Consider the following 25,828-nt stretch of genomic DNA (forward strand, 5'->3'; position numbering starts at 1 on the left):
TGACTTGGAATGCAAATAAGATTCCAGGCGAGGTGTTTACCACCAAGTTGAAGCGCCGGGACACTGATGAATTTGGTGTTGCACAAGCAGAACAGGGATGCCCTAGAGAGAAGACGGAGCCCCGAACCTGCTTTCAGACACCATGCTAGCAAGAAAATGAAAGGGCAGGAGCACCCACTGGACTACAGCTCGACTGCAGGGCAGGGAAATAGTGAAGGGGTCCAGAGAGAGGAAACCCACCCACCTCCATATCATGCACACTGGTGCCTGTGAGCGAGTCCTTCTACTGCTTTCCCTTTAAATCTTTCCAAAACCAAGATTCCATAGCCAAGTATGTGTGGTAATCATGGCAGCGGCCCTTCTGGACCTGGGCAGCTATGCCAGCATGGCTGCCTTCCTCTGCTTTCCAGTCATGGACTGTCTTTGTTACACCTTTGCCATTGTATGGACAATGTGCTTCATCTCAGCCCATCCAATTCCCAGAAAATCACACACCTCTCTCAAGTGACAGGCTGTGTGGGAGGCTGGACTCTGGCGACAGCATGTTGCATTCAAACCCCAGTCCTAGCACATGTAAGTCATGTGATCTGGGGCAAATTTGTCACCTTCCTTTTGCCCTCCATGTTCTGTTTGACAGCGTGGGAATGATTATAGTAAAACAACCTTCTTCATAGGGGTTGTTCTGGGGGAAATTACATGAGTTAATTTTTCTGTTTCCATGCTTGGTACTATGACTGGTGGTGACACTGTCCTGCAGCGATGGACTTGGTGCATGGAGATGATAATAACACGCGTGGACTCTGACTGATGGTCAATAGCTGAAGTTTATTAACAGCACCAGCCTTTTTTTTTTAAGATTTATTTATTTTTATTAGGAAGATATACAGAGAGGAGGACAGAGAGGAAGATCTTCTGTCCGATGATTCACTCCCCAAGTGACTGCAATGGCCAGTGCTGTGCCGATCCGAAGCCAGGAGCCAGGAGCTTCCTCCAGGTCTCCCACACGGGCATAGGGTCCCAGGGCTTTGGGCCATCCTCGACAGCTTTCCCAGGCCACAGGCAGGGAGCTGAATGGGAAGCAAGGCTGCGAGGATTAGAACTGGTGCCCATATGAGATCCCAGCATGTTTAAGGCGAGGACTTTAGCTGCTAGGCCATCGTGCCAGACCCTGAGGTCTTGCAGCCACTGGTTCACTCCGCACATGGCTGCAATGGGCAGAGCTGAGCTGATCCGAAGCCAGCAGCCAGAAACTTCTGAGTTTCCCAGCATGATGCAGGGGCCCAAGGCCTCGGGCCATCCTGCACTGCTTTCCATTTCATAACAGAGAACTGGATTGAAAGTAAAGTAGCCAAGATATGAACCAGCATCAATTTGGGATGCTGGCACTTACATTATGATACATTGGGTTAAGCTGCCACTTACTACATCAGCATCCAATTGGGGAGCCACTTCAAGCCCCAATTGCTCTACTTCTGATTCAGCTCTTTGCTCATGTGCCTGGGAAAGCAGCAGATGACCCAAGTGTTTTGATCCCTGCCACCCACAAAGAAGATCTGTTTGAAGCTTTTGGCTTTGACCTGGTCTAGCCTTGGTTATTCCAACCATTTGTAGAATGAAGCAGTTGGTGGAAGATCTCTCTTTCTTTTTAATAAATAATTTTTTGAAAAAAAATCATTTTTAAAATCCAGCTATAGACAACTGCCTAGGTTGTCTTGTACCTAGGCAAGTGTTACACTCCTGGGAGAAAAGCAGTCAATAGCTGGCGAGTATTCTAGGTCTGGTTAATGCCAATTCTGTTAGCTATACCAGTGTGCCATCATAGTTGCTTATAACATGTTTTTTCTTTTAAAGATCTGGGGGTGGGGAAGTGTGCCCACCGTGCCATCATGGGTGGACACCAACAGGGACACCTGCTGTCATTGCCACCACTACAAGTGTAGGAGGACATTGTGCCCCTAGAAGGTCAGTGAGCACAGGATTACAATTGAATGGATGATATTTGTATAACAACCCAATGGCTACCTTTTGTATAACTGATTGGATATCATTTGTATGAGAACAGTTGAGTGGACCACATGTGAATGAGAACACTTGGTAGAATATACAAAACAAAACGAGTTCCAAAGAAGAGTATAAAAACAGTTGATGGGTTTTTTGATAAACTCAATAATTCCTCCCTTATCCCATATGACCCTCAGTGTATAAAGTCTGATGCCACCAATAAACTTCAGCTTTTGACCATCAGTAGGAGTTCACGCGTGTTGTTATCGGCTACTACACCAAGTCCATTGCTGTGGGACAGTGACAAGAAGCATGTTGTGTTGGGGGGGGGGCATGTTTTGTATGGACTAGTCAGGCTGGGAAGAGTTAGAATGGGAGCCAGTGAGGGCCTGTTTGGCTTTTGTATAAAATGATTTTTGGGGTTTTCCATGGGCCAGATCATTGCACTCACAGGTAATTAAGGTGGACAGGGGGGATTCGTAGGGGGAGTCTGGGGCACTCCGGAGTCAAGGCAAAGTGCAAGGGCCAGGGCTGGGGGCAGGCTGGGCCAGACTAGGTCTCAGCACATGCCAACGTTCACAAGAGCTGTGTTTTGCTGACATTTTAAATAAATTGCTCTTAAGATTTACTTTAATTTGAAAGAGTAAGAGGAAAGAGAGCAAAGGACAGTTTTTTAATCTGTGGCTATTCTAGTTAGGTACTTTGTGAGATTTCTAAGTGTTTCATGGATTTCTCTTAGACATTTTAAGATTTGAGGGTAAAGGTTTGGGGCAGCTGTTAAAACTGCCATGTTGGTCACTCACATTCCATTGTGGAGTGCCTGGATGCAAGTCCTGGCTCTGCCCCCAATTCCAGCTTCCTGCTGATGAGCACCCTGGGAAGCAGCAGGTAATGAATGGTTGAAGTCGCTGGGTCCATGTCCCTGTGTGGGAGATCAGAGCTGAGTTCCAGCCTCCCTGATTTGGCTCACTCAGCCTCAGCTGTCAGGAGCATCAGGGAAGTAAATCAGTGAATGAGAGAGACATTTCTTTCTAGATCTCTGTTTTCAAATAATTAAATATTTTTAAAATTACAACAATATTACATTATAGTTATACCATAATTATATTATACTGTAATTATATATTGAGAGAAGAAGCAGGTGTTTGGCACAGTGATTAAGACACCCGCAGGGACCTATGGTGTAGTGAGGAAAGTTGCAGCTGCCTGTGGCACTGATATTCAAGTCCTGGCTGTACCGCTGCCAATATAGCTCCCTGCTAGTGTGCCTGGCAAAGTAGCAGAGGATGGCCCAAGTGCTTGGAGCCCTGCCACCCACATGGGAGACTCGGAATGAGTTTTAGGCTCTTGGTTTCATCCTGGCCTGGCCCCAGTTGTTGTGGGCATTTAGGGAAAACACAAAACATAGAAATGGAGCTCTTGTTTGTTTGTCTATTTGCCTGTTTGAAACTCGGAATGACAGAGAGAGGGGGGAAGACAGAGAAAGAGCTCTTCCATTGGCTGGTTCACTCCCCAAATGTCCACAAGGGCTAGGGAGGCACTAGGACAAAGCCAGAGTAAGGAGCTTCATGGAGGTCTCCCATAAAGGTGGAGAAAGCCAAACATTTGAGCCATCTTCTACTGCTTTTCCAGGTCATTGGTAGAGAGCTGCATTGGAAGTGAAACAGCTGAGAATCCAACCAGCACCCATGTCATATATTTGCATTGCAGGCAGCAGCATTACCCAGTGGGTCACAATGCAGGCTTTTTTTTTTTTTTTAAGATTCATTTATTTTTATTGGAAAGGCAAATATACAGAGAAGAGAAGATCTTCCATCACAACTCTGGCCCCAGGACATTTTCAGGTTTCATCTGTGTTGCACCGTGTATTTAATTTACATCTTCTTAGTGACAGTGATGCTGAACCTTTTTCCACATGTTTATTTTTTTTTAAAGATTTATTTTTATTATTTTTTTATTGGAAAGGCGGATATACAGAGAGGAGAGACAGAGAGGAAGATCTTCCGTCCGAAGATCTGATGATTCACTCCCCAAGTGAGCACAACGGCCAATACTATGCTGATCCAAAACCAGGAGCCTCTTCCGGGTCTCCCACGCGGGTGCAGGGTCCCAAAGCTTTGGGCCGTCCTCGACTGCTTTCCCGGGCCACAGGCAGGGAGCTGGATGGGAAGCGGGGCTGCCGGGATTAGAACCGGCGCCCATATGGGATCCCAGGCGTGCAAGGCGAGGACCTTAACCACTGCGCCACCGCGCCGGGCCCTTTCCACATGTTTATTGGCAGAGATTTTCATTAGAGGCTTTTCCCACTTTTAAATTTGATTATTGTCTGCATTGGTGAGTTTTAGGAATATCACATATATATATATATAAAAGATTTATTAACTTATTTGAAAGGCAGAGTGAGAGAGGGGGAAGAAACAAAGTGATCTTCTATCTGCTGGCTCACTCCCCCAAATGCCTGCGACAGCCAAGGTTAGACCTGGGCGAAGCACGAGTCGAGTACACCAGTGCACTCTGTCTCCCACGCGGATGGCAGGCACTTAAGTAACTAGGTCATCGTCTGCTGCTTCCCAAGCATGTTAGCAGGAAGCTGGATGGGAAGCAGAGTCACCAAATCTCCAACACCCTGTTATGAGATGTAGGAGTCCCAAGTGCTGGTTTAACTCATTGTTAGAGATTAATTTGTTTTTATTGGAAAGTCAGATACACAGAAAGCAGGAGAGACAGAGAGGAAAATCCTCTGTCCTCACTGATTCAATCCCCAAGCAGCCACAACAGCTGGATTTTAGTTGATCCAAAGCCAGGAGCCAGGAGCTTCTTCCGGGTCTCCTATGAGGGTACAGGGTCCCCACACTTTGGGCCATCCTTGACTGCTTTCCCAGGCCACAAACAGGGACATGGATGGGAAGTGCAGAAGACAGGATTAGAACCAGTGCCCAAATGGGCTCCTGATGTGTGCAAGGTGAGGACTTTAGGCACTAAGCTACTAACCAGGCTCTCCACTAGTGATTTTTTTTATTATAGAAGTCATGGAAGATTATTTTGACTAGGTAAGTGTGGCTTAGATAAGATTACAGAGGGTTCCAGAAGATCTAGGTGTCTGAGAGTACAGTTCAGGAAAGATTATAATATAATCTATTATTATCCATAAGGAGATACATACATATACACACACATATATATAGTATTGGCCAGCAAGGAAAATCCCAGAGACATTTCTAAAAACAAAAACAAAAGACTTTGTCAACTTAATGTGGAAGAAAAAAGAATTAATTTCAGAAATAAGTTCCTGGAATGGACATTGGTGTGCTGCTCAGAACACTGCATGAGACATCTGTGATGCATGTCTGAGCTCTGAGGGAATGCCTGGGTTTGGGGCCTGGCTCTGCTCCTGAGTCCAGGCTCCATGTGTATCCTGGGAGGAAGTCAGTGGTGGCTGTGGTTGGGTCACTGTCAACCACATGAGAGAACCAGACTGAGTTGCTGGGTCCAGGTTTTGGCTTGGCCCTAGCTTAGCCCAGTCATTGAAGACATTTGCTGGATATAGACCAGCAAATGGGAGATCTCTCAGTCAGCTTGCTTTTCAAATGCAATCAATCAATCAATCAATCAGATTAAAAAAGCAAAAACAAGTTGGTGGGCCCAGCTAAGGAGCCTAGTAGCTAAAGTCCTCACCTTGCATCCCCTGGAATTCCATGTCCCAGTTGCCCAATTTCCCATCCAGGTTACACCTCCCTGTCTGTAGCCTGAAAGCAGTCGAGGATGGCCCAAAACCTTGGGACCCTGCACCTGGAAGAAGATCCCTGGAGACCTGGAAGAAGATCCAGGCTCCTGGCTTTGGATCGGTTCAGCTCCATCCATTGTAGCCACTTGGGGAGTGAATCATCGGATGGACAGATCTTTCTCTCTCCTTCTCTCTGTATACCTGTCTTTCCAATAAAAATAAAATATTTTTTTAAACAGCAAGTTACTGAGCTTGGATTTGTAAGGAACTTAAATTGTTTTTCCTATAAAGTTTTGTTAATTTTATTTTATTTATTTTTTTAAAGATCTTCTGTCTGCTCATTCACTTCCCAAACGGCCACAACGGCTGTTGCTGAGCTGATCCAAAGCCAGGAGCCAGTAGTTTCCTTTGGGTTTCCTGTACAGGTGCAGGGTCCCAAGGCGTTGGGCCATCCTCGATTGCTTTCCCAGGCCACAAGCAGGGAGCTGGATGGGAAGTGAAGCTGCCGGGATTAGAACCATATGGGATCCCGGCATGTTCAAGGTAAGGACTTTAGGTGCTATGCTATTACACCGGGCCCAGCTTTGTTAATTTTAATCAGTGATATAGACTGACAGTAGATTAATAGAGGAAAGATGCATATCATTTTAGGGAGACTGATGCCGTGGCTTAGTTGGTTAAGCCTCTAGTTGTGGCGGCGGCATGCCACAGGCTTCATTTCCTATACAGCTCCCTACTAATGTGCCTGGGAAAGCAGCGACAGATGGTTCAATTCTTGTCCCCTGCATTCACATGGGAGACTCAGAAGCTCAGAAGCTAAGCTAAGCCTGGCTTAGCTCCAGCCATTGTAGCCATGTGGAGAGTGAAAAATCTGTGTTTCTTTTTCTGTCAATCTAACTTTCAAATACACATAAATCAAAAAGTTTTTAAAGATCATATAATTGTATTAGTATTAATAAGCAGGGTGGGTGGATGAGGCAGCATTATAGTGGTTTAAACTGCCGGTGAGAACACTCTCATTCAAGTCTTGGCTGCTCTGCTTCCCATCCTGCTCTCTGGGCAGCAGTGCTGATGGCTGAAGCACTTCAGTTCCTGCCCTTGCGCGGGAGACCAGGAGGGAGTGCTGGCCTCCTGGCTTCAGCCTACGCAGGAGCTGTTGTTTCTGGCATCTGGGGAGTGAACTGCAGGTGGAAGTCCTTCTCCAGCTCTCTCCATCCTTCAACCAAACAAATCTTTACTTTATAAAAAAGAAACAGGGAGGGACCCGGAGTAATAATGTAGAAGTTAAAGTCCTTGCCTTGAACGTGCTGGGATCCCATATGGTCGCCGGTTCTAATCCTGTCTGCTGCACTTTCCATCCAAGTCCCTGCTTGTGGCCTGATAAAGCAGGATAGGACGGCCCAAAGCCTTGGGACTCTGCACCCACCTGGAAGACCTGGAAGAGGCTCCTGGCATCAGATTGGCTCAGCTCCAGCCACTGCAGCCAGTGGGGGAGTGAATCATCGGAGACAAAGATCTTCCTCTTTGTCTCTCCTCCTTTCTGTATATCTGCCTTTCCAATAAAATAATAAATAAATCTTTAAAAAAGAAAGAAACAAGGAGCCTAACCACAAAGTAGGAGACTCCTAGGGAGCTGAGAGTTGAAGAAAGAAAAAACAAACCTGAGGCCCCTGGAAGAGGGTGCGGGAACAGTTACAGATAGGCGAGGGGTGGGAAATGCACCAAACGCTGCTGTTTCTGTAGATAAAACAGTCTCCCAGGTAACATCATTACAAGGATATTGGTCGGGCTGGCATAGTAGCCTATCAGCTGAAGTCTTTGCTGGATCCCATTTGGCGCCAGTTCTAATCCTGGCAGCTCCACTTCCCATCCAGCTCCCTGTTTGTGGCCTGGGAAAGCAGTTACAGATGACTCAAAGGATGGCTCCAATAAAAAAAAAAATCTTTAAAAAGAAAACAAGAATAAAATTTTAAGAAGGCTATGAGTGGTGATCTCTTCCTGGGTTAGATGTCACACCCTCTAATCCCTTATTGCTGTTACAAGGTCTTTACTAGACAGGGAAGGGACGACCTTAGAGAAATCGGGGCTTGCACTGCTCTTTGCTAAAAGATGCCTATCTTTCCAGTGACAGGCTACTTTTTCAGAGCTGGCCATGTGTTTGTAACTTCTAGAAACAGCTTTCTCAAATAGGCAAAAAGATATGCCTTGGGGCACGGGGGTGAGGGTGGCCTGTTGCCAATCATGTTGCTGGAGGGAATGCGGCCACTGGCACAGATGAAGCAATGGGAGGGAGGATAGTACAGAATTTCCAGAAGCCTTTGTAATTGTGACTCTGGGATCCCATCTCTCCCGAACAGCTGCACACTTCTTTTTAGAACATAGGAGATCATGTATGGTTTCCCACCTGTCAGGGGACAGGACCAGGTACCTTGAGTTAGAGAAAGGTGCCATTCATTTTTTTTATATCACAGCAAGAACACACTTTGATTCCCATTTATCTATCTGTCTCTTGCCACTGATATTACAGGATTTAAAAAATGTCAACAAAAAGGTAAAATTATGGAAGAACAAAAGAAAAAAGGGAAAAAATGATGGGGGAACAAAGAGTACATGTTCTGGAGTCAGATGCCTGGGGTTCAAATCCTACTTGGACGTTCTTAATGACTGGACATCTCTCTGTTCCTTCCTTTCATCATTTGTAAATGAGAAAGGTGAATTTAAACGTATAGGGAACTGCAATGCTGCCTGACACAGAGCAAGCTACATGCAAGCTCTTGTATTAATACATACATGGCAAGAGCTGTAGCTTATTTCCTGACCACGGTGTAAGCTACTGGTGTTCCTCTAGAGGAATAGATACTAAAATGTAAGCTGTTATGGAAAGGTGAGTTTTCCTATTGAAATGGTTTCAAGCCAATGTTTAAAAAAATAAGCACATTTGGACCCGGCACAATAACTCAATGGCTAAATTTTCACCTTGCAAGCATCAAGATTCATATGGGCATTGGCTTGTGCCTTGGTTCCTCAACTTCCCATTCAGTTCCTTGCATATGTCCAGAAAAAGCAGTAGAGAATGGCCCAAAGCCTTGGGACCCTGCACCTGTGTGAGAGGCCTGGAAGAAGCTCCTGGCTCCTGGCTTAGGATTGGCTCAGCGCTGGCCTTTGTAACTACTTGGGGAGTGAACCAGCAGATAGAAGTTGAAAATCTTCAAACAAAACAGAAAATCTTCAAAGAGTATAAAGTGTAACATTTTTTTTCCAACCCATCTCTCAGTCATGCAGTCCCACACTCAAGACAATCAATATCATGGGATTTTATGTTTGCTTCCTGAGCTAGGCAGCTAGGCTATTTATTTACAACTCTGCTTATACCTGTATTATTTCCTCAGCTCCCACTTTGTTTTTTTTTTTTTTTTACAAAAGATTTATTTATCTATTTGAAAGGACAGAGTGAAAGATGGAGATATTTCCCATCTGCTCTTTCTCCACCTGCTTGCAGCAGCCAGGGCTGAGTTGGGCAGAGCCAGGAGGCAGGAACTCCATCCAGCTGTTCTGCACAGGTGGCAGGGACCCAAGGATCTTAGCCATCCCCTGCTGCCTCCAAGTGTGCACATCAACAAGAAGCAGAAATCAGCACTCAAATCCAGGTATATCTGAATGTGATGCAGATGTCTCAAACACACTAACCACTGTCCTTGGGGGCCAGTGCCATGGCATAGTAGGTTAAACCTCAGCCTGAAGTATCAGTATCCCATATAGGTACCAGTTCAAATCCTAGCTGCTGTACTTCCCATCCAGCTCCCTGTTTATGGCCTGGGAGGGCAGCAGAGGATGGCCCAACTTTTTGGGCCCCTGCACTCACATGGGAGACCTGGAAGTAGCTCCAAGCCGCTGGCACTGGACCAGCCCAGCTCCAGCTGATAAGACCATCAGGGAGTGAACCAGCAGTGGATTTCTTAGTCTCATCTCTCCCTGTAAAGCTACCTTTCAACTAAAAAAAAAGCCTACCCTTTTGCTTTGTGAAAGTGGGCATTAAGAATATGTATTTAGGGTTGCAATTTAGTTCATGGGTTATGATACTGGCTGGATGCCAGCATCCTCTAATTAGGCTCCTGGGTGCATGTCCCTGCTAGGCATCTGACTGTAGCTTTCTCTCCTGTGCACACTGCAGGACCGCGGGTGCTGGATGAAAGGGTCGGTTACTTGTCATCACGTGAGGGGCTGGGATTCAATTCCAGAGTCCTGACCTGAGGCAGCTGCGGAGTAGAACCCTAAGATGAAAGCTCTGTCTCTCAAGAAAGAAAAATCTGATCGGTCTTTGGATCCGCGTAAGGCAATTCTAACAGGCTCCTAAGGAATAAAGTAACAGTACTATTGAGATGTACAAACGGAGACCCGAGAAGTAGAAATGGATTCCCAGCCAGAGCACTTCTCACAGGATGACAGCTGAGAGGACACAAGTCACACATTGTAAAGTAGCACATTCTGTTGCTAGAGCGGATGGTGACATGAGTCTGCCTCATCATGTGGTTTACACAAGTGGGTCTTTTTTTTTTTTTTTGGCAACGTCTGACTAGCAATTCCACAAGCCTGGGTATAAGCATTCCCCTGATTATTGCTATCTTCCTAGCATCTGACGGCGTCTGCTCCGAACCTATGCAAGGGTTGGGACTCCATCCCTCCTCTGCAAGTCAATTCGCAGCTGAGTTTCTAGTCTCCCGCGGTTACTGCGCCCCAGTTGCCGCACCCACCGAAACTCCAAAGGAGAAAGAGGGCCGAGCGCGGAAGCGCGCGTGCGCTTCGCTGCGCGCAGTCGCAGCCTCTCTCTCCTTCCTGGTTGCTTCGCACGCCCACCCCACCCCCGGCGTCGGCTGTCCCGCCCCCTTAGGCGCCAAGGAGGGCTGCGATTGCTCAGCCTGGCGACCCATCAAGACCAGATCCTTTTCCTCTCAATGCAATTGGCAGCCGGAGAAAAGGGCAGTCCGCCGTCGTCGGCTGACTCCTTGGAGACTCTGCGCCACCGCGGAAGCCGCTATTGGCGGAGGCCAGCGACCGCGACTGCTCACTTCCGGCGCGGGGCTCGACGCGCTCTCCACCCCCTCCGGGAGGCCGCCCTCAGCCTTCCCACCCCCGCCCTTCCACCATGGCCGCCTCTGTGTGGTGTGGGGAGCAGCTGTTCCTCCCTGTTCTCCTGTAGCGCTTACTGCCTCACCCTCACCCCGTACGGGCCGGAGCCACAGGAGCCTTGCTCCCCAGACCTTGGAGCACTAGGCAGGAGGGGCTCCTGGCCTGGACTTGAGGGGCAGCAGCCTTAGGGTTTTCCCCTCCTTCGCTTAGGGTCAGAAACCAGGAAGAGGGCTCCCTCCTACTTCTCCAGAGGTGGAGACCCTTCCCACCAAGCCTCAGAGACAACACTGCGCCTCCCTAGGCAGGTCCTAGAGAACCGTCGCCTTTCGCCTCCCCCGCTGAAGGCGCGGCCTGACGGAGAGGAACGAGCAGTGGGGAGCACAGGGGCTCTTGCCCTTCCAGCCCTCTGCTTGTTCCTCTTGCCCTCCACCCCACCCCGCGCCCTCTTGCTGGCCACCCAGAGTTGCCCATTCCAAGGACTTTCCACCCATCCACTCCCAGACCTCTTCCCCGTCTCCTGGCTGCAGCCATGGAGTTGCAGAAGGGAAAGGGGGCAGCAGCAGCAGCTGCTTCGGGAGCAGCGGGAGGTGGAGGAGGAGGAGCGGGAGCAGGAGCCCCAGGAGGGGGGAGGCTGCTACTTTCAACCAGTTTGGATGCCAAGGATGAGTTAGAGGAGGTAGGTGTGGGGGTGGGGAAGGGAGTTAAGAAATGGGGTTGAGGAGGGCTGTTGGAACGGATACGGGGTGGGGGTGGGTGGGCAGTGGCCTTCCAGTTGTGTGTGTGTATGTGTGTTTTTTCCTAAGGCAACACAAACACTGCTGTAGCTTCCTGCTCCTGAAGGAAGTCGTGTGGGCCAACTTCCTGGACAGGTTGTCATAGTAACAGCAGGGACTACTGTGAAAATGGGTTGGGGGGCCTTGGTGAAGGAAGGGATAAAGCATCCAGATTGGGTGTATTTATTTATTTTTTACATGCCTTTCTGCATTCCATAGGTCTTTTTCATGTCAGACTCATGTCATACAGAGTTGAGAGCGTGTGTGCGCAAGCGGGGTGGCGGATGGGCTCCTAGGAACCTCTGGCAGATCCTGGACCCTCCAGTTGGATGACAGTGTTAGTCCCTGTAGACACAGTGATGGCCAGTGATGTAGAGATTTCAGAGTGGGTAGTGCCTACCGCCTCCGGGTGGGGAAGGGGAGGAGGATGAAGTTGGAGTACTCTCCTTCAACACCAGAGAAAGAGGGTGAAGTGAGGCAGTACCATGGACCTAAGGGGACTTCCTGGGCCCTGGAAATTGCCCTCCTGTCCCCTCCACCACTTGGCCCCCTGAGGAGGACACATGCTGGGGAGTAAGAGAGACTCCAAGGTGGGATATGGCTGGTGAACTGCTTCCGAGGCCTGATAGGTTCAGTTGTGTGGGTATCCAGGAATAGGGTGAGAAAATGAAGGGGTCCCGGCTTCTGACTGCTCACTGCTTGTCACTGTGCTGCATCAGTATTAATTAGAGGTGAGCAGGCAGGCAGGTAGGTAGATACATCATAGTTTAGATTTGGAAAAAAGAAAAAAAAAGTTGGGTCAGTTGTAAGACTGAAATGGAGACACAAAATGAACTCTGCCAATCAAGAGGTGGCTGGACAGCAACTTCCTGGTTAATTGGCCAGCAGGTGCCTCCTTGTAGTTCGAGTTCCCATCATGCTTTCGCCCCATAATTCTATGTGCATTTAGATAAGTCAAAGTTTGTTTTCTGTTGTTTTGTTTTTGACCAGCCAAGGTAGATATAATTTGGAATTTAAACAATATGGAACCCTGAGCTCTGACCTCACCTCCAAGTTCTGGAATTGTTAGAATGTCATTCATTGACTGCCTTTAAATCCCTCTACCAGTTTCTGTGAAAGGGGAAAAAACAGGGTGGAAAGCAAATCTGTTTCTATTCTGATTTCTTCAGAGGTCATGAGTGCCTGGGATTTAATTTGTATCACAGGGAGTACAGAGTACAGCATCCTGTTGGTTCTGAGCAGTGACCCATTGGCTGATAAGCCAAGTGAAATGGCCCGAGAGGACCCCAGCAGAGGAAACATTTATTTTCTTGCTTTTTTTCAGACTTGTCTGATAGTAAACTTACAGTTGTTTCCAGGGAGAACGGGGATGGGAGGGAGTCTCCTGATCTCCTTTCCCAGTAGATTTCAAGCTCCCTTCCCATTCCTCCTTCGCCTTTTGGCCTTCAGCTTTGACTTTTCCAGCAAACCTTGCTACACTGTTTCGCGTGTCTGTGGTGTGGCCTTGTGGTGCCCACCAGGCAAGACTTCGTGCCTTCTTCCTGTGGATCTCCTCTCAGATCTCTGCACACAGAAGTTAGCAAACCCTGATGTTGACCTCTGCTTGTTCTGGGCCCACGATTTTTTTTTCCTTGTCTAAAAACACATGAACTGTCTGACCATACATTTACTTTATGTTGAATAAAAAGAAAATGGGTTGGTTTGGAGATACTCAAGGTCTACCTTCCAGAACATATCTAAAGATGTAGCACACCCACAGGGAAGGTTAGAACCTGCACCCATATGGGATCCTGGCGAGTTAAGGCGAGGGCTTTAGCCACTAGGGAAGGTTATAAACAACACTAGTTAGGGTGCTGGAGAGACCAGGCTCCTTGTGTTACAGCAGGGGGAAACCAGGGCCCCTCAGGCCTAGAGTGTAAACTGGTCCAGAACAACCAGGCCTGAGGCTGTGACTGCTCAGCCCCAGGGACTGTGGTTGTATCCTTTCTTCTCTTTGGCCCAGTTTACCCCTTTGAAGTTTTCTCACCCATCTCAACCCAGTTTGGGGAGGGAATAGGATAAAAATAGTGCCAGAGATTGGAGGAATTTAGAACATGTAGTTCCTAGTCCCTCGAGCCTTCACAGCTCCTGTTTATTGCTTTGCCAAGGAGGTATCCGTCACTTTGAAGTCACACAGAACGTAGGAGCTGTGGCCCACAGAAGTCCAACTTTCTCCTTATGTATGGCTGGGTCTCAGGATTGCATTTGATTAGAGATGTGTCCCGGCCAGGTTTTCTATAAAAAAAAAATAATAATAATAATTTATATCCTATGTAAGTAGTCTCCAAGGAGTGAGCTGGGCTTTGGCTCATTTCTGACTATTTTTTCTCTTAAATCATTATTTCGCATAAAGTGACTTGTTATGGAATACTTGGAAGCTAGGTGGTTTAAGAAATTCTACTGATGTGGAGCCTTGAGTTTTTGTAGATCATGCCTTCCTTTTCTGAAGATGGCCTTTAGCCGTTATGTTTAACCCTGCCTTCTTTATCAAAGAAACATTTTCTTTGTACTTAACGAATTAATGAATTAGTTACTTTCTGCTTACTTGAAAGGCAGACACTGGTTTACTCCCTCAGTACCCACAGCGGGCAGGGGGCTAGGGCAAGCCAAAGCCCGGAGTCTCGGTTGCCCACAGAGATGTCAGGGTCCCAGATATTTGAGGCAACACACCTGCTCTCTCTATGGTGCACATCAGTAGGAAGCTGGAATGGAGAGCAAAGCTGACCCAGATACTGGACTATGGTAGCTGAACCCAAGAGCCAGCTGCTGGGCCCTTGCACACTTTTTAACCAGACTCCATATTCACCAGTTGAGGAAGAAGAAATAAAGAAAGGAGGAGGGTGTCTCTAATTTCACTGCCTAACTTTAGACATCTACTTGTACTGGTGAACTGGGGAGGTCCTATCTCGCCAGGGAAACCATGGTCAGGTAGTCTTAGTGAAATTAGTTGAGGAGCTCCTAGAGACGGTAAATATTTACCAGGCTCTCTGAGGTGCTGTCATGGAGGGCTTATTCTCAGCAGAAGCCTTCTGCCAGCAGTTACTGGCAACTGCATGGATGATCCCATCTTTACTAAGGGCCTCCAGAGACTAGGGCAAGAGAAGGACTGATACTTGATCAGCTGCCTGCAGTGCTCCTCAAGGGGTCATGGTCCTGAATGGTTTGTGATTTGTCTTTCCAATCCTGCTTGGAAAATGATTTTTGTTTTCTTCCTCCTCTCTTCTCCCTTCCTTTCCTTTCCTTTCCCCTCCCCCTTTTCCTTCCTTCCTTCTCCTTTTTTTAAAGGAGTTTTAGATTTCAGGATGAGTAGCATCTTCTGTATTTCCCTAGCCTGGAAAGGACTGGCTCTCACATTTGTTCCCTCTTGGTGTCCTCAATGCATTTAGCCACTCATGCGTGTTTTAGACTCACACTCCACATCCTTCTCTGGGCCTCCCCGTTTTAAGAGGCCACTTTTCTCCTTGACTGGGCAGTGACCCATAGCATTGAGTCAGGCCCCTGAGTGGCACTTAGAACATTGGGGAGGGGCCCAGAAAAAAAAAAAAACAACAACTTGTGCATCCCAAGGTCTCTGAGTGTGAAGTCACAGCCAGAGGTTCAGCCAGCCGCTATGGGACTTTGCAGGATCTTGGCTCAGGATCTGGCAGGAAGGCCTCTGGCTCCCTCTTCTTCCTTTCCTTCTGGAAGGCAAATGTTGCAGAGGTTAAGTTGGAGAGGAAGCTTAGCGTAGCCAGGCACCAGCCCTGGTCCTGTAGGAGGGGGTTCCTAGGATCTGAAGTGCAAGCTGTTGGAAATACCGGCAGAGGTGGTCTCTGTGTCAGTTTCCGTTGCGCAGTTGCCCAGCTTCCCCACGAATCGAATGGGTTTTAATCCAGCCGAGACTGCACTCAGACAGATGCATTCAGATATTATCTTGTTTAATCCTCCCAGCAACCTTGGGATACGGCCATTACGTCTTGTTTTTGATAAGAAAACCAGAGTTTGGAGAGACTTAAGTAACTCTTTGCCAAAATTAGCCTGAGACATGCTAGCAGCAGAGGGTTCCTTCTCTACTGGGCCCCCTGTCCATTTGGGGTCCCTAGCTACTGGTCGGGCTCTTTTGCCTCTGCTCTCCCTGGATTCAGCGGAAATGGCTGAAGTATCTGGAGTTGCAGGGTACTGGGCTGCTGCTGTGTGCCCCTTCTCCTTTGATTCCGACTGCTGCTTAACCTAGGCTGGCTACTGGGCTGCCAGATCTTCTAGCAAGAGCAGTCTGTGCCTAGCAGCCGCAGTGATCAGTCTCCCGGTTCTTGGTGAGTGTCCTGCCACGGGCAGCGAGAAGGCCCAGCAGAGGTTTGTCCTCTCCCCCTGTAGGAGCTGGCCTGGAAGGCGAGGGGTCACAGAGCCTGTGGGCGAGGCGGGCTGTGAGAATCCCAGCTCAGCTTTCATGTGATCTCACAGCTCCTTTTCACACCGACGCAGGTGCTGTTTGGGAAGGCTGAGCCTGCTGATGTGACCTGATTTGGGGGATAGACCTGATCTTGAGCGATGGAGTCGTAATACCTGTAAACCCAAGCAGCTTTGGTCTTATTTTAGAGTGAACTTTCCTTTCGTTGGGAGCTTCTTACCTTAGTAGTCACTTCTACCCCATGCCACATTAATGTAGCCGGAATCCTGGCATCATACACAAAAACAGTTAAAAAAATAATTCCTTAATATAATCAGTGTCAAGTCACTGTTCAGATTTCTCTCTCTCTTTTTTTTTTCTTTAGTTTTGACAATCTTTACATAGTTAATTAGGGCACAAAGGTCCAAGGGCTACAGGAAAGTGGGGAAGACTATTATTTCCACATTCTCTCTCTCTTTTTTTTTTTAATCTGGGGTAAACGGGGAGAGAAAGGGAGAAACCCCACCCAGCCTCCCACCCATCCCAGGTCCCTGATGTGGGGCATGCTCCAAGGGTCTTACTCAAGTGGTTTTGATAGTTCACCAGTTCTGAATTGCTGCCAGTCTCGCCATTCCAAGCACAATGAAGTCATTGCAGAATCCACTTATTGACATAGTCCATCTTAGAGTCTCTGCCCAGTTTTTCATTGCCAACATATGGCTGGGGTAGTTGATTGATTTGTTCTGTTCTCCATCCTCTGTTGTGGTGCCAGGTATCCTCTGCAGGTTCTGATAGACTGCCATATCCTCCATGCGCACCTGATTATGCTGTCCACTGCTCCGTCTGAGCCTCTGGGAGTCTTGACTCTGGCATTTGCGTTCCCTAGCAGATTTCTTTTTGAAATTTGATTTGTCTTAAGTGATTTTTCTAGTTGACTTGTTCAAATCAGTAACCAGACAACCCCCCCACCTTGTATTTTGTTGGTGTATTTATTTAGTAAATTTTTAAAGATTTTTTTTCCCAGAATGATTTATTTTTATTGGAAAGGCATATTTACAGAGAGAATGATCTTCCACTCCCCAAGTGGTCTCAATAACCAGAGCCGGGCTGATCCGAAGACAGGAGCCAGGAGCTTCTTTTGGGTCTCCCATGTGGGTTCAGGGTCCCAAGGCTTTGGACTGTCTTCTACTGCTTTCCCAGGCTCAAGCAGGGAGCTAGATAGGAATTGGAGCAGCTGGGACACGAACCGGTGCCAATATGGGATGCAGACCACAGGGTGGAAGATTAGCCTGATGCACCACTGCACTGGCCCCTTATTTAGTAACTTCTAATTTCAAACTTCCATAACATTTTAATCCACAGAACTCTGATCTGTTCATCTCTTAGTTTCGTCAGCTGTTAATACTTGCTAATGTGCTTTGTCTCTATAAACCTGTTGTCACTTCACCTTTTGAAAATAGTTGCAGCCACAATGCCCCTTTAGATTTAAATACTTCAGTACATATTTTCTTTTTTAAGGACTTTTTAAAATTGGAAAGTCTGATATATAGAGGAGGAGAGACAGAGAGAAAGATCTTCCGTCCATGATTCACTCTGCAAGTGACTCCAACAGCTGTTGCTGCACTGATCTGAAGCCAGTGGCCTGACGCTCTTCCGGATCTCCCATGAAGGTGCAGGGTCTCAAGGCTTTGGGCCATTCTCCACTGCTTTCCCAGGCCACAAGCAGGGAGCTGGATGGGAAGCGGGGCTGGCAGGACACGAACTGGCAGCCATATGGGATCCCAGTGTGTTCAAGGCCAGGGCTTTTGACTGCTAGGCTACCATACCAGGCCTTCAATGTGTATTTTCTAAGAACAAAGATCTGTGTTATTTAACCTCTGTTCTGTTATCAAAACTGGTTCACTTAAAAATGATATGTTAATTTGCACTGCATATCTGACTGTACCAGTTGTCTCAATCGTGTCTGGAGGAGTCCAGACACACCAATTCTTGCATTTAGGCATGCGGTTTCTTTGTTACTCTTAATCTTTGTCTTTCTTGACCTTAAACATTGTTGACAGGCTTAGTTATCTTGTAGAATGTAAGAGAACTTGAAACAGTTGGTAAAACATGAATTTGGGGCAGCTATTTGGCCTAGCAGGGACAGGGCTGATTAAAACACCCACTGGTACTGGTTTACTAATTCTGCTGCTAGTTGATGCCCATGTTGCAGTTGAAGTTCCTAGCTTGGAGGACAACTCCAGCTCCTGCGTGCAGTTGTGTGTTGGTGTTGGTGCACACCCTGGGAGCCAGTAAAGGATCCCTGCCATTCAAGTGGGAGACCTGGATTGCTCTCAGGTTATCCAGGCCCTGCTGTGGTCCTATAAGCATTCGGGAAGTAAACCAGTAGATGGGTCCTCATTCTGTCTTTTAAGTAATAAAAACAAAACAAAACAAAAATTCTTAAAAAGAACATTTTGATGTGAAAAGATTTCGAGATTGAATGCATGTGGGCTCTTAAAAGTTCATGGAAAAGCATATTACAACAAATTTGTACGTGAGTTTTGAAATCATTTGTACCAGAATAAGCTTATGTTAGGCTAATGGCTAAAATTCTCACCTTCCATGTGCTCGGATCCCATGTGGGCTCAGGTTTGCATTCCGGCTTCTCCACTTCCCTTCCAGCTCCCTGCTTGTGGCCTGGGAAGGCAGTAGAGGATGACCCAAAGCCTTGGGACCCTGCACCCATGTGGGAGACCTGGAAGAGTTTCTAGCTCCTGGCTTCAGATCAGTTCAGCTCTGGCTGTTGTGGCCAATTGGGGAGTGAACCAATGGATGGAAGATCTTTCTGTTTCTTCTTCTCTCTATAGATCTACCTTTCAATTAAATACGTCTTTGGGAAAAAAATTTTTTTTCAAGTTTTATTTTCTTGGGAAGTGATTTGTTTTAATTTCAGTTGGAAGGCAGAGAGATTCCATATTCTGACTTTCCTCCCCAATGCCTGCAAAAGCTGGGACTGGGCTAGGCCAAAGGCAGGAAGGAGCCAGAAACTTACTGCATGTCTCCCATGTGTTGATAGGGACCCAGGTACTTGAGCCATCACCTGCCTGCCTTCCAGGGTATACATCAATAGAAAGCCCAGTAGAAAGTGAGCCAGAACACAAAACAGGCACTGCAGTGTGGAATATAGAGGTCCCAATCGTCAGATGCATGCCCTATTTTGTTTTTAATGGGACTCATTTATTTGTTTGAAAGGCAGAGTGACAGAGAAAGACACACAGAGAGAGCTTCCATCCACAGGTTCAGTCCTCAGATACTGCAGCAGGCAGGGTTGGGCCAGGACAAAGCCAGGAACTTTGTGTAGGTCTTATGTTAGCAAGACATTGGAATCAGACCTGAGAGAGGAAAGAAACTGGGGCATTTAGAATGGGGTGCGGGCATGCCGACTAGTGTCCTAACCTGTGGGTCAGATGCCTGCTTCCCTTCTTGCCTTTTTTTCCTTGCAGTTTTTTTTTTTTTAAAGATTTATTTTATTTTCATTACAAAATCAGATATACAGAGAGGAGAAGAGACAGAGAGGACGTGGAGCTGCTGGGATTAGAACCAGCGCCCATATGGGATCCTGGCGCGTTCAAGGCGAGGACCTTAGCCACTAGGCCATGCCGCCTGGCCCCCTTGCAGTTTTTTGGAAAGACTGTATCTCCTAGCATATTTTTCACATTGTAGATTTTTCTGATCAAATCCCAATGGGAGCTTTGAGGGATGATCAGGTTGGAATTAAAACACACACACAGCTTTTTGGAGCCAGAAGAACTTCCTGGGTAATGTTTGGATGCATTTTTAACTTGTTCTCCCCATTCCTAGAGATTGGAAAGGTGTATGAGCATTGTGACGTCAATGACAACGGGTGTCTCTGAGAGAGAAGCCAATGATGCCCTCAATGCCTATGTGAGTAGCTCCCGCTCCCCTGCCCCTGGGACAGGGCTAGCACCCACCCCCTGGGACAGGGCTAGCACCCACCCCCTGGGACAGGGCTAGCACCCACCCCCTGGGACAGGGCTAGCTCCCACCCCCTGGGACAGGACTAGCACCCACCCCCTGGGACAGGACTAGCTCCCACCCCCTGGGACAGGGCTAGCACCCACCCCCTGGGACAGGGCTAGCACCCACCCCCTGGGACAGGACTAGCACCCACCCCCTGGGACAGGACTAGCTCCCACCCCCTGGGACAGGGCTAGCACCCACCCCCTGGGACAGGGCTAGCACCCACCCCCTGGGACAGGGCTAGCACCCACCCCCTGGGACAGGACTAGCACCCACCCCCTAGGACAGGACTAGCTCCCGCTCCCCTGCCCCTGGGACAGGGCTAGCACCCACCCCTCTGGCTCTGGGAAATGGGAATGCGTGGAGACACAACCAGAAGGATGGGAAGACTGAGAGCTGGGAGCTTCGTGTCTCGGCTCCTGGAGCCACTTTCCTTACTGCAGGAATCTGTCTCAGCAGTTTGAGTATCTTTAATAACAAGTAGTTTACAAACTCAGCTGTGCAGTGATTTTTTTTTCTTTGTAAATCATTCTCACTTTTTGGTTGCTTTTTACATTTCTTGATCCGTTTGTGTGATTAAAACTATTTTTAAACTGTATAGGTAAAGAAGTTAGGGTGACTGTGAAGTGTTAACTTACTTATTGGAATATGCCGTTCACCATGAATCCCAGAGGCCATGGTCTGCCCATGGTCCTGGTGAGGTCCTGACTTGGTCCGCCTACCTGCTACTCTGCTGATGCTCTGCAGCTCCCTCTGTGGAATCCTGCAAAGGCTTCATAATGATGGTGGAATAGGATTTATTTGGTTTTTATTTTTTCCATTGTTAAAACTCTTACATCCTGCTCCTGGCTTCCGTCAAGCAGTTAGGAAAAGCAGTGAGGATTTATCGCACCCTTACCCGAGGCAGGCGCCTCCACCCTTCGATGAGAAGGAATCACCAGACGGAACAGTGGGTGATTGATCCCTAGCTGCACGTCACTCAGGACTCCCCAGTGTTCCTCAAGAACTTTCTACTTGGGACAGTTTGTTTACCCTCCCGCTTCACATTCTAGGTCTGCAAAGGCCCGCCCCAGCATGAGGAGATCTGCCTGGGCCTCTTCACGCTTGTCCTTACCGAGCCCACACAAGCCCAGAAGGTAAGAGACTCTGCTCTGGACCCTTCGCAGGTGTGATCTGGGAAAAAGGTGATCCTTGGATTTTAACCTGCTGGTATCAGACTCCTTGGCCCAAGCTGGATCACCTTGTTCTACAAGTGTAGTTTTTCTTTTTTTTTTTTTTTTCCTTTTAGTTTTCATTTTATATGAAAGAGAGCTTCCACCTGCTGGCTCACTCTTGAGTGCCTACAATATTCAGGGCTGGGATAGGCCAAACCAGGAATTTGAAACTGCAGCTGGGTCTCTCACATGGGTGGCAAAGTTCCAAGTACTTTTGTTATTACTATTATTGTTGTTTTTCAAAGATTCATTTAGCAAGAAGTCTTTCATTTTCTGGTTCACTCCCCAAAAGGCTGCAACGACTAGGCCAGGCCCAAACCAGAACCTGAGACATCACTCTACATCCCCCACAAGATGGCACTTGGGCCATCTGTTGCTTTCTCAGGCCCGTTAGCAGGGAGCTGAATGGGAAGTGGGGCAGTTGGAACTCAGCTGGCAGTCTTATGGGAGGCTGGTGTTGCAGGCAGTGGTTTAATTTGCTGTGCCACAATGCTGACTGTAGGACCCAAGTCCCTGGGGCGTCATCTGCGGCCTCTCAGGATATGCCTTAGCAGGAAGCCAGATCGCAGAGACAGAGGCAGGATTCACTCGCAGGAATTCTGATACGGGTGCAGGTGCTCCAAACGGTGACTTAACTGCTGCACTAAGTGCCCCACACTGTTGGTGTCATTTTAGTATTCAACTTTTCATCAGATTGGTCAGGCTCTGACCAAAGTTCTTCCTTATCCCAAGGTGCTGACACTAAAAGGCAAGGAAGGACAGTTGTGAGAGTGGAAAAGCACTTCAATTTTAAGTTGCCCATATGGGGCAAGGTTAAAAGGGATGTTTGTTTGTTTTATTGGAAGGGTAGATTTATATAGAGGAGGAGAGAAAAAGATCTTCCAACTGCTGGTTCACTCCCCAAATGGCTAGTATTCAGGAACTTTCTATGGATCTTCCATGTGGGTACAGGGTCCCAAGTTCTTGGGCTATACTCCACTACTTTTCCAGGCTTTAGCAGAGATGGATGGGAAATGGAGCAGCTAGGACACAAACTGGCACCCATATGGGATCCCATCTCTTGCAAGGGGAGATTAGCCAATTGAGCCATTTTTCTGGGCTCAAGGGCTGGGATTAAATACAAGAGAAGAGAGCTTATGGAGCTCAATACTTAAGAGTTCTTACCCAGGGCCCTGTGCAATAGTGTAGCAACTAAAGTCTTCACCTTGAATGCACTAGGATCCCATATGGGCACCGGTTCTGATCCCGGCAGCTCAGCTTCCCATCCAACTCCTTACCTGTGGCCTGAAAAAGCAGTTGAGGCTGGCCCAAAGCTTTGGGGCCCTGCACCAGTGTGTGGGAAACCTGGAGGAAGCTCCCGGCTCCTGGCTTTGGATTGACACAGCTCCAGCCATTGTGGCCGCTTGAGGAGTAAAACCATTGGACGGAGGATCTTCCTCTTTGCCTCTCCTCCTCTCTGTATATCTGCCTTTCCAATAAAAATAAATAAATCTTTAAAAAAAAAAAAAAAGAGTTCTTACCCAGAAGAGCATGACATGTAGTTTGTAGGTTCTGTAATTGGCTGGAGAGGAGAAAGCCATTTTAACATGTCAGGGAGTAGGATTTAGACTAGACCACTTCTGAGTGATGCAGTGATTACTGTGTGTGCTGGAGTTGAATTTCCTGAGGAAAAGCTTACAAAGCTCTATGTGGAATGAATGGTTCACATGGGTTGTTGTCTTGAGGTGAGGTGAGGCTCCAGGCAGGATGATCTCTTTGGATTCTGTTCATTTTACGATAAAGGAGCAGAAGTCTTGTTTTTGCCCCTGCAGATTTCCCTGGTCTTCTGTGTTCTTTGAGTCTTAGCTTGATGGTTAAAGGATGTGTTTGTTGAACCGTGTGACTAACAAGGAGAGCTGAGAGTGAAGGGAACAAGGGGGAGCAAGGGTGATGTGGAAGGAAACACACTCTGCCCAGCATCCTGCTGTGGAGAGATCTCAGCTGACCCTCCCAAAACACCGTGAGCCTTCCCCCAAACCAAACCCTGTTTACCTGTGAGTAACTTGAAGATGGTAGATGTTGCCCTTTGTTCAAAGATAAGGATGGATGCTTAGTTTCACTTTTGTATAGCTGTTGGAGTTAACCTCATGCCTGGGAACCTGATGTGTTGTACTTTTCTCGTGCCTGTTGGAATAGGGGGTGGGGGAAGAGTAGATGGTGAGGCAGCAGGTTTCCCAAGAAAGCTAGGCCATCCCAGGCTGTGACCTTCTTGAGCTAAATTGCCATTTCGTTTTCATACTGTGTTGATTGCGAAGATCCTTAAAGGTAAATAAATATCTCCCATTTGATACTTGAAAGGGAGAGTTACAGAAAAGGAAGGAAAGACAAAGAGAAAAATCTTCCATCTGCTGTTTCATTCCCTGATTAGCTGCAACAATCAGGGCTGGGCCAGGCTGAAGCCAGGAATCTGGAACTCCATTGGGTCTCCCACATGTGTGGCAGTGTCCCAGCATGGTCCATCTTCTGCACTCTCAGGTGCATTAGCAGGAAGCCAAGTCGGTGGAGTGATGGAACTCCACTGATGCTTACATGGAATGCTAGTATCAGGGCGGTGGGATACCTGCCCACAATGCCTGTCACAGTATTGATTTTAAGAAAATTACTGTCAAAGATAGGGAAGATGGCTTGAGATTAATTTTCTTTTCTTTTTTTTTTTTTTAAAGATTTATTTTTATTATGTTTTTTTATTGGAAAGGCAGATATACAGAGAGGAGAGACAGAGAGGAAGATCTTCCGTCCGATGATTCACTCCCCAAGTGAGCACAACGGCCAGTCCTATGCCAGTCCGAAGCCAGGAGCCTCTTCCGGGTCTCCCACGTGGGTGGGTGCAGGGTCCCAAAGCTTTGGGCCGTCCTCAACTGCTTTCCCAGGCCACAGGCAGGGAGCTGGAAGGGAAGTAGGGCTGCCGGGATAGAACTGGCACCCATATGGGATCCCGGGCGTGCAAGGCGAGGACCTCAACCACTTGCACCGCCATGCCGGGCCCGAGATTAATTTTCTTTTGTGTGGGTTTTTGCAAGTAGAACAAAGTGTCAGTTAGTCATCTCAATGAAAATTAATGTCTTGGGGCTTGGTGTGGTAGCCCAGTGGCTGAAGTACTCGCCTTGCATGTGCTGGGATCCCATATGGGTTCCAGTTCCTGTCCCAGCTTCTCCACTTCTCTTCCAGCTCTTTGCTTGTGGCCTGGGAAAGCAGTTGGTCCCAAAGCCTTGGGACCCTGCATCCGTGCAGGAGACCTGGAGGAAGTTCCTGGCTTCCTGGCTCCTGGTTTCAGATTGGCTCAGTTCCAGCCATTTCAGCCACTTGGGGAATGAACCAGAGGATGAAAAATCTTTGTTTCTCCTTTCTGTAAAAAATAATAATAAATTTTAAAAAATCAGTCTTATCTGCTGGAAATGTTGTTTACTTCATGTGGAATCTCTTTTTTTAAGACTTAATTTAGTCTGTGGCTGGTACAGTGGGATATTAGGCTGATCCTCTACCTGTAGAGCTGGCATCTTGTATCGATGCTGGTTTGTGTCCTGACTGTTCCTCTTCCGATCCAGCTCCTTGATTGTGGCCTGGGAAAGCAGCAGAGGATGGCTCAGGTCTTTGGGCTGGAGCACAGTTCTGTCTGTTGTGGCCATGTGGGGAGTGAATCAACAGATGGAATACCTCTCTTTCTCTTTGTAAAATCTACCTTTTTGATAATATTAAATAAATCTTTAAAGGATAGACAGAGGAAGAGATTTTATATCTACAGGGTTGTTTTGAAGCCACGAGCCTGGAGCTCCCTCTGGGTCTCCCACATGAGTACATTGGTCATCTTCCATAGCTTTCCCAGGAACATTAGCAGGGAGCTGGATGGAAGTGGAGCAGCCAGTATTCAAACTGGTGCCCACACGGGATGCTAGCTCTGTGGGTGGAGGAAGAGCCTCTGACACCACAGTGCTGTCCTCTGTGTGGTCTTCATCTACCAGGGTAAACCAGTAAATCTAATTGAAGGGGTAGGGTGTGTGGTATTCCTAGCTCTTTGGCTTACCTTGCAGTGAGAGATTGTGGCTTTGCTTATAAATGCTTGCTATGTTAGGAATTTGACCATCCAGACCAACCAAGCAAGCAACCGAAGCATCCATCTCTCCTCTTTCTTCTCTCTTTCTCGCTTCCTTCCTTTCTTCCTTTATTTCTTTGTTTATCCCTTTCCCCCTCCCTCCCTTTCTTCCTTCCTTTTTTTTTTTCCTGTGCCAGTCATAAGAAAGAAGCCACTCTTTCTTTCCTTGGGTGTCCCACATGCATGGCAGGAGCCCCAGTTCTTGGCCCATCATTTGCTGCCTTCCAGTTCATTAGCAGTTAGCTGGAGCACAAGCGGAGTAGCTGGGAGTTGAACCAGTGCTTGGCTATGGGATGCTGGTGTCACAAGCAGCAGCTTAGTTCGTTGTGCCACAGTACCATCCCCAGAAAAGGAGGCTGGGGTGTTTGAGAAGCCTGTGTCTGTGCCGACAGGTGGGTTCTAGGAATTGGGCTAGCTCACTGGGACTGAAAC

The 25,828-nt window shown here is 47.6% G+C and overlaps 1 protein-coding gene across 2 annotated transcripts in view; it reads left to right on the top strand.

Moving 5' to 3' along the window:
- The first annotated feature begins 10,856 nt into the window (after positions 1-10,856).
- The window catches only part of INTS3 (integrator complex subunit 3), a 39,285-nt gene continuing 24,313 nt past the window's right edge, over positions 10,857-25,828 (top strand). For both annotated transcript variants that reach the window (XM_040998504.1, XM_040998505.1), the window contains exons 1-3: positions 10,857-11,528; positions 19,874-19,957; positions 21,106-21,189. In XM_040998504.1, coding sequence (XP_040854438.1) covers positions 11,382-11,528; positions 19,874-19,957; positions 21,106-21,189 — 315 coding nt within the window. In that variant the 5' untranslated portion in view covers positions 10,857-11,381. The remainder of the gene's footprint in view (positions 11,529-19,873; positions 19,958-21,105; positions 21,190-25,828) is intronic.

Source organism: Ochotona curzoniae, unplaced genomic scaffold (assembly GCF_017591425.1).
Source record: "Ochotona curzoniae isolate NIBS_2020 unplaced genomic scaffold, NIBS_Ocur_1.0 scaffold_1037, whole genome shotgun sequence".
In the NCBI taxonomy this organism is placed as follows: Eukaryota; Metazoa; Chordata; class Mammalia; order Lagomorpha; family Ochotonidae; genus Ochotona; species Ochotona curzoniae.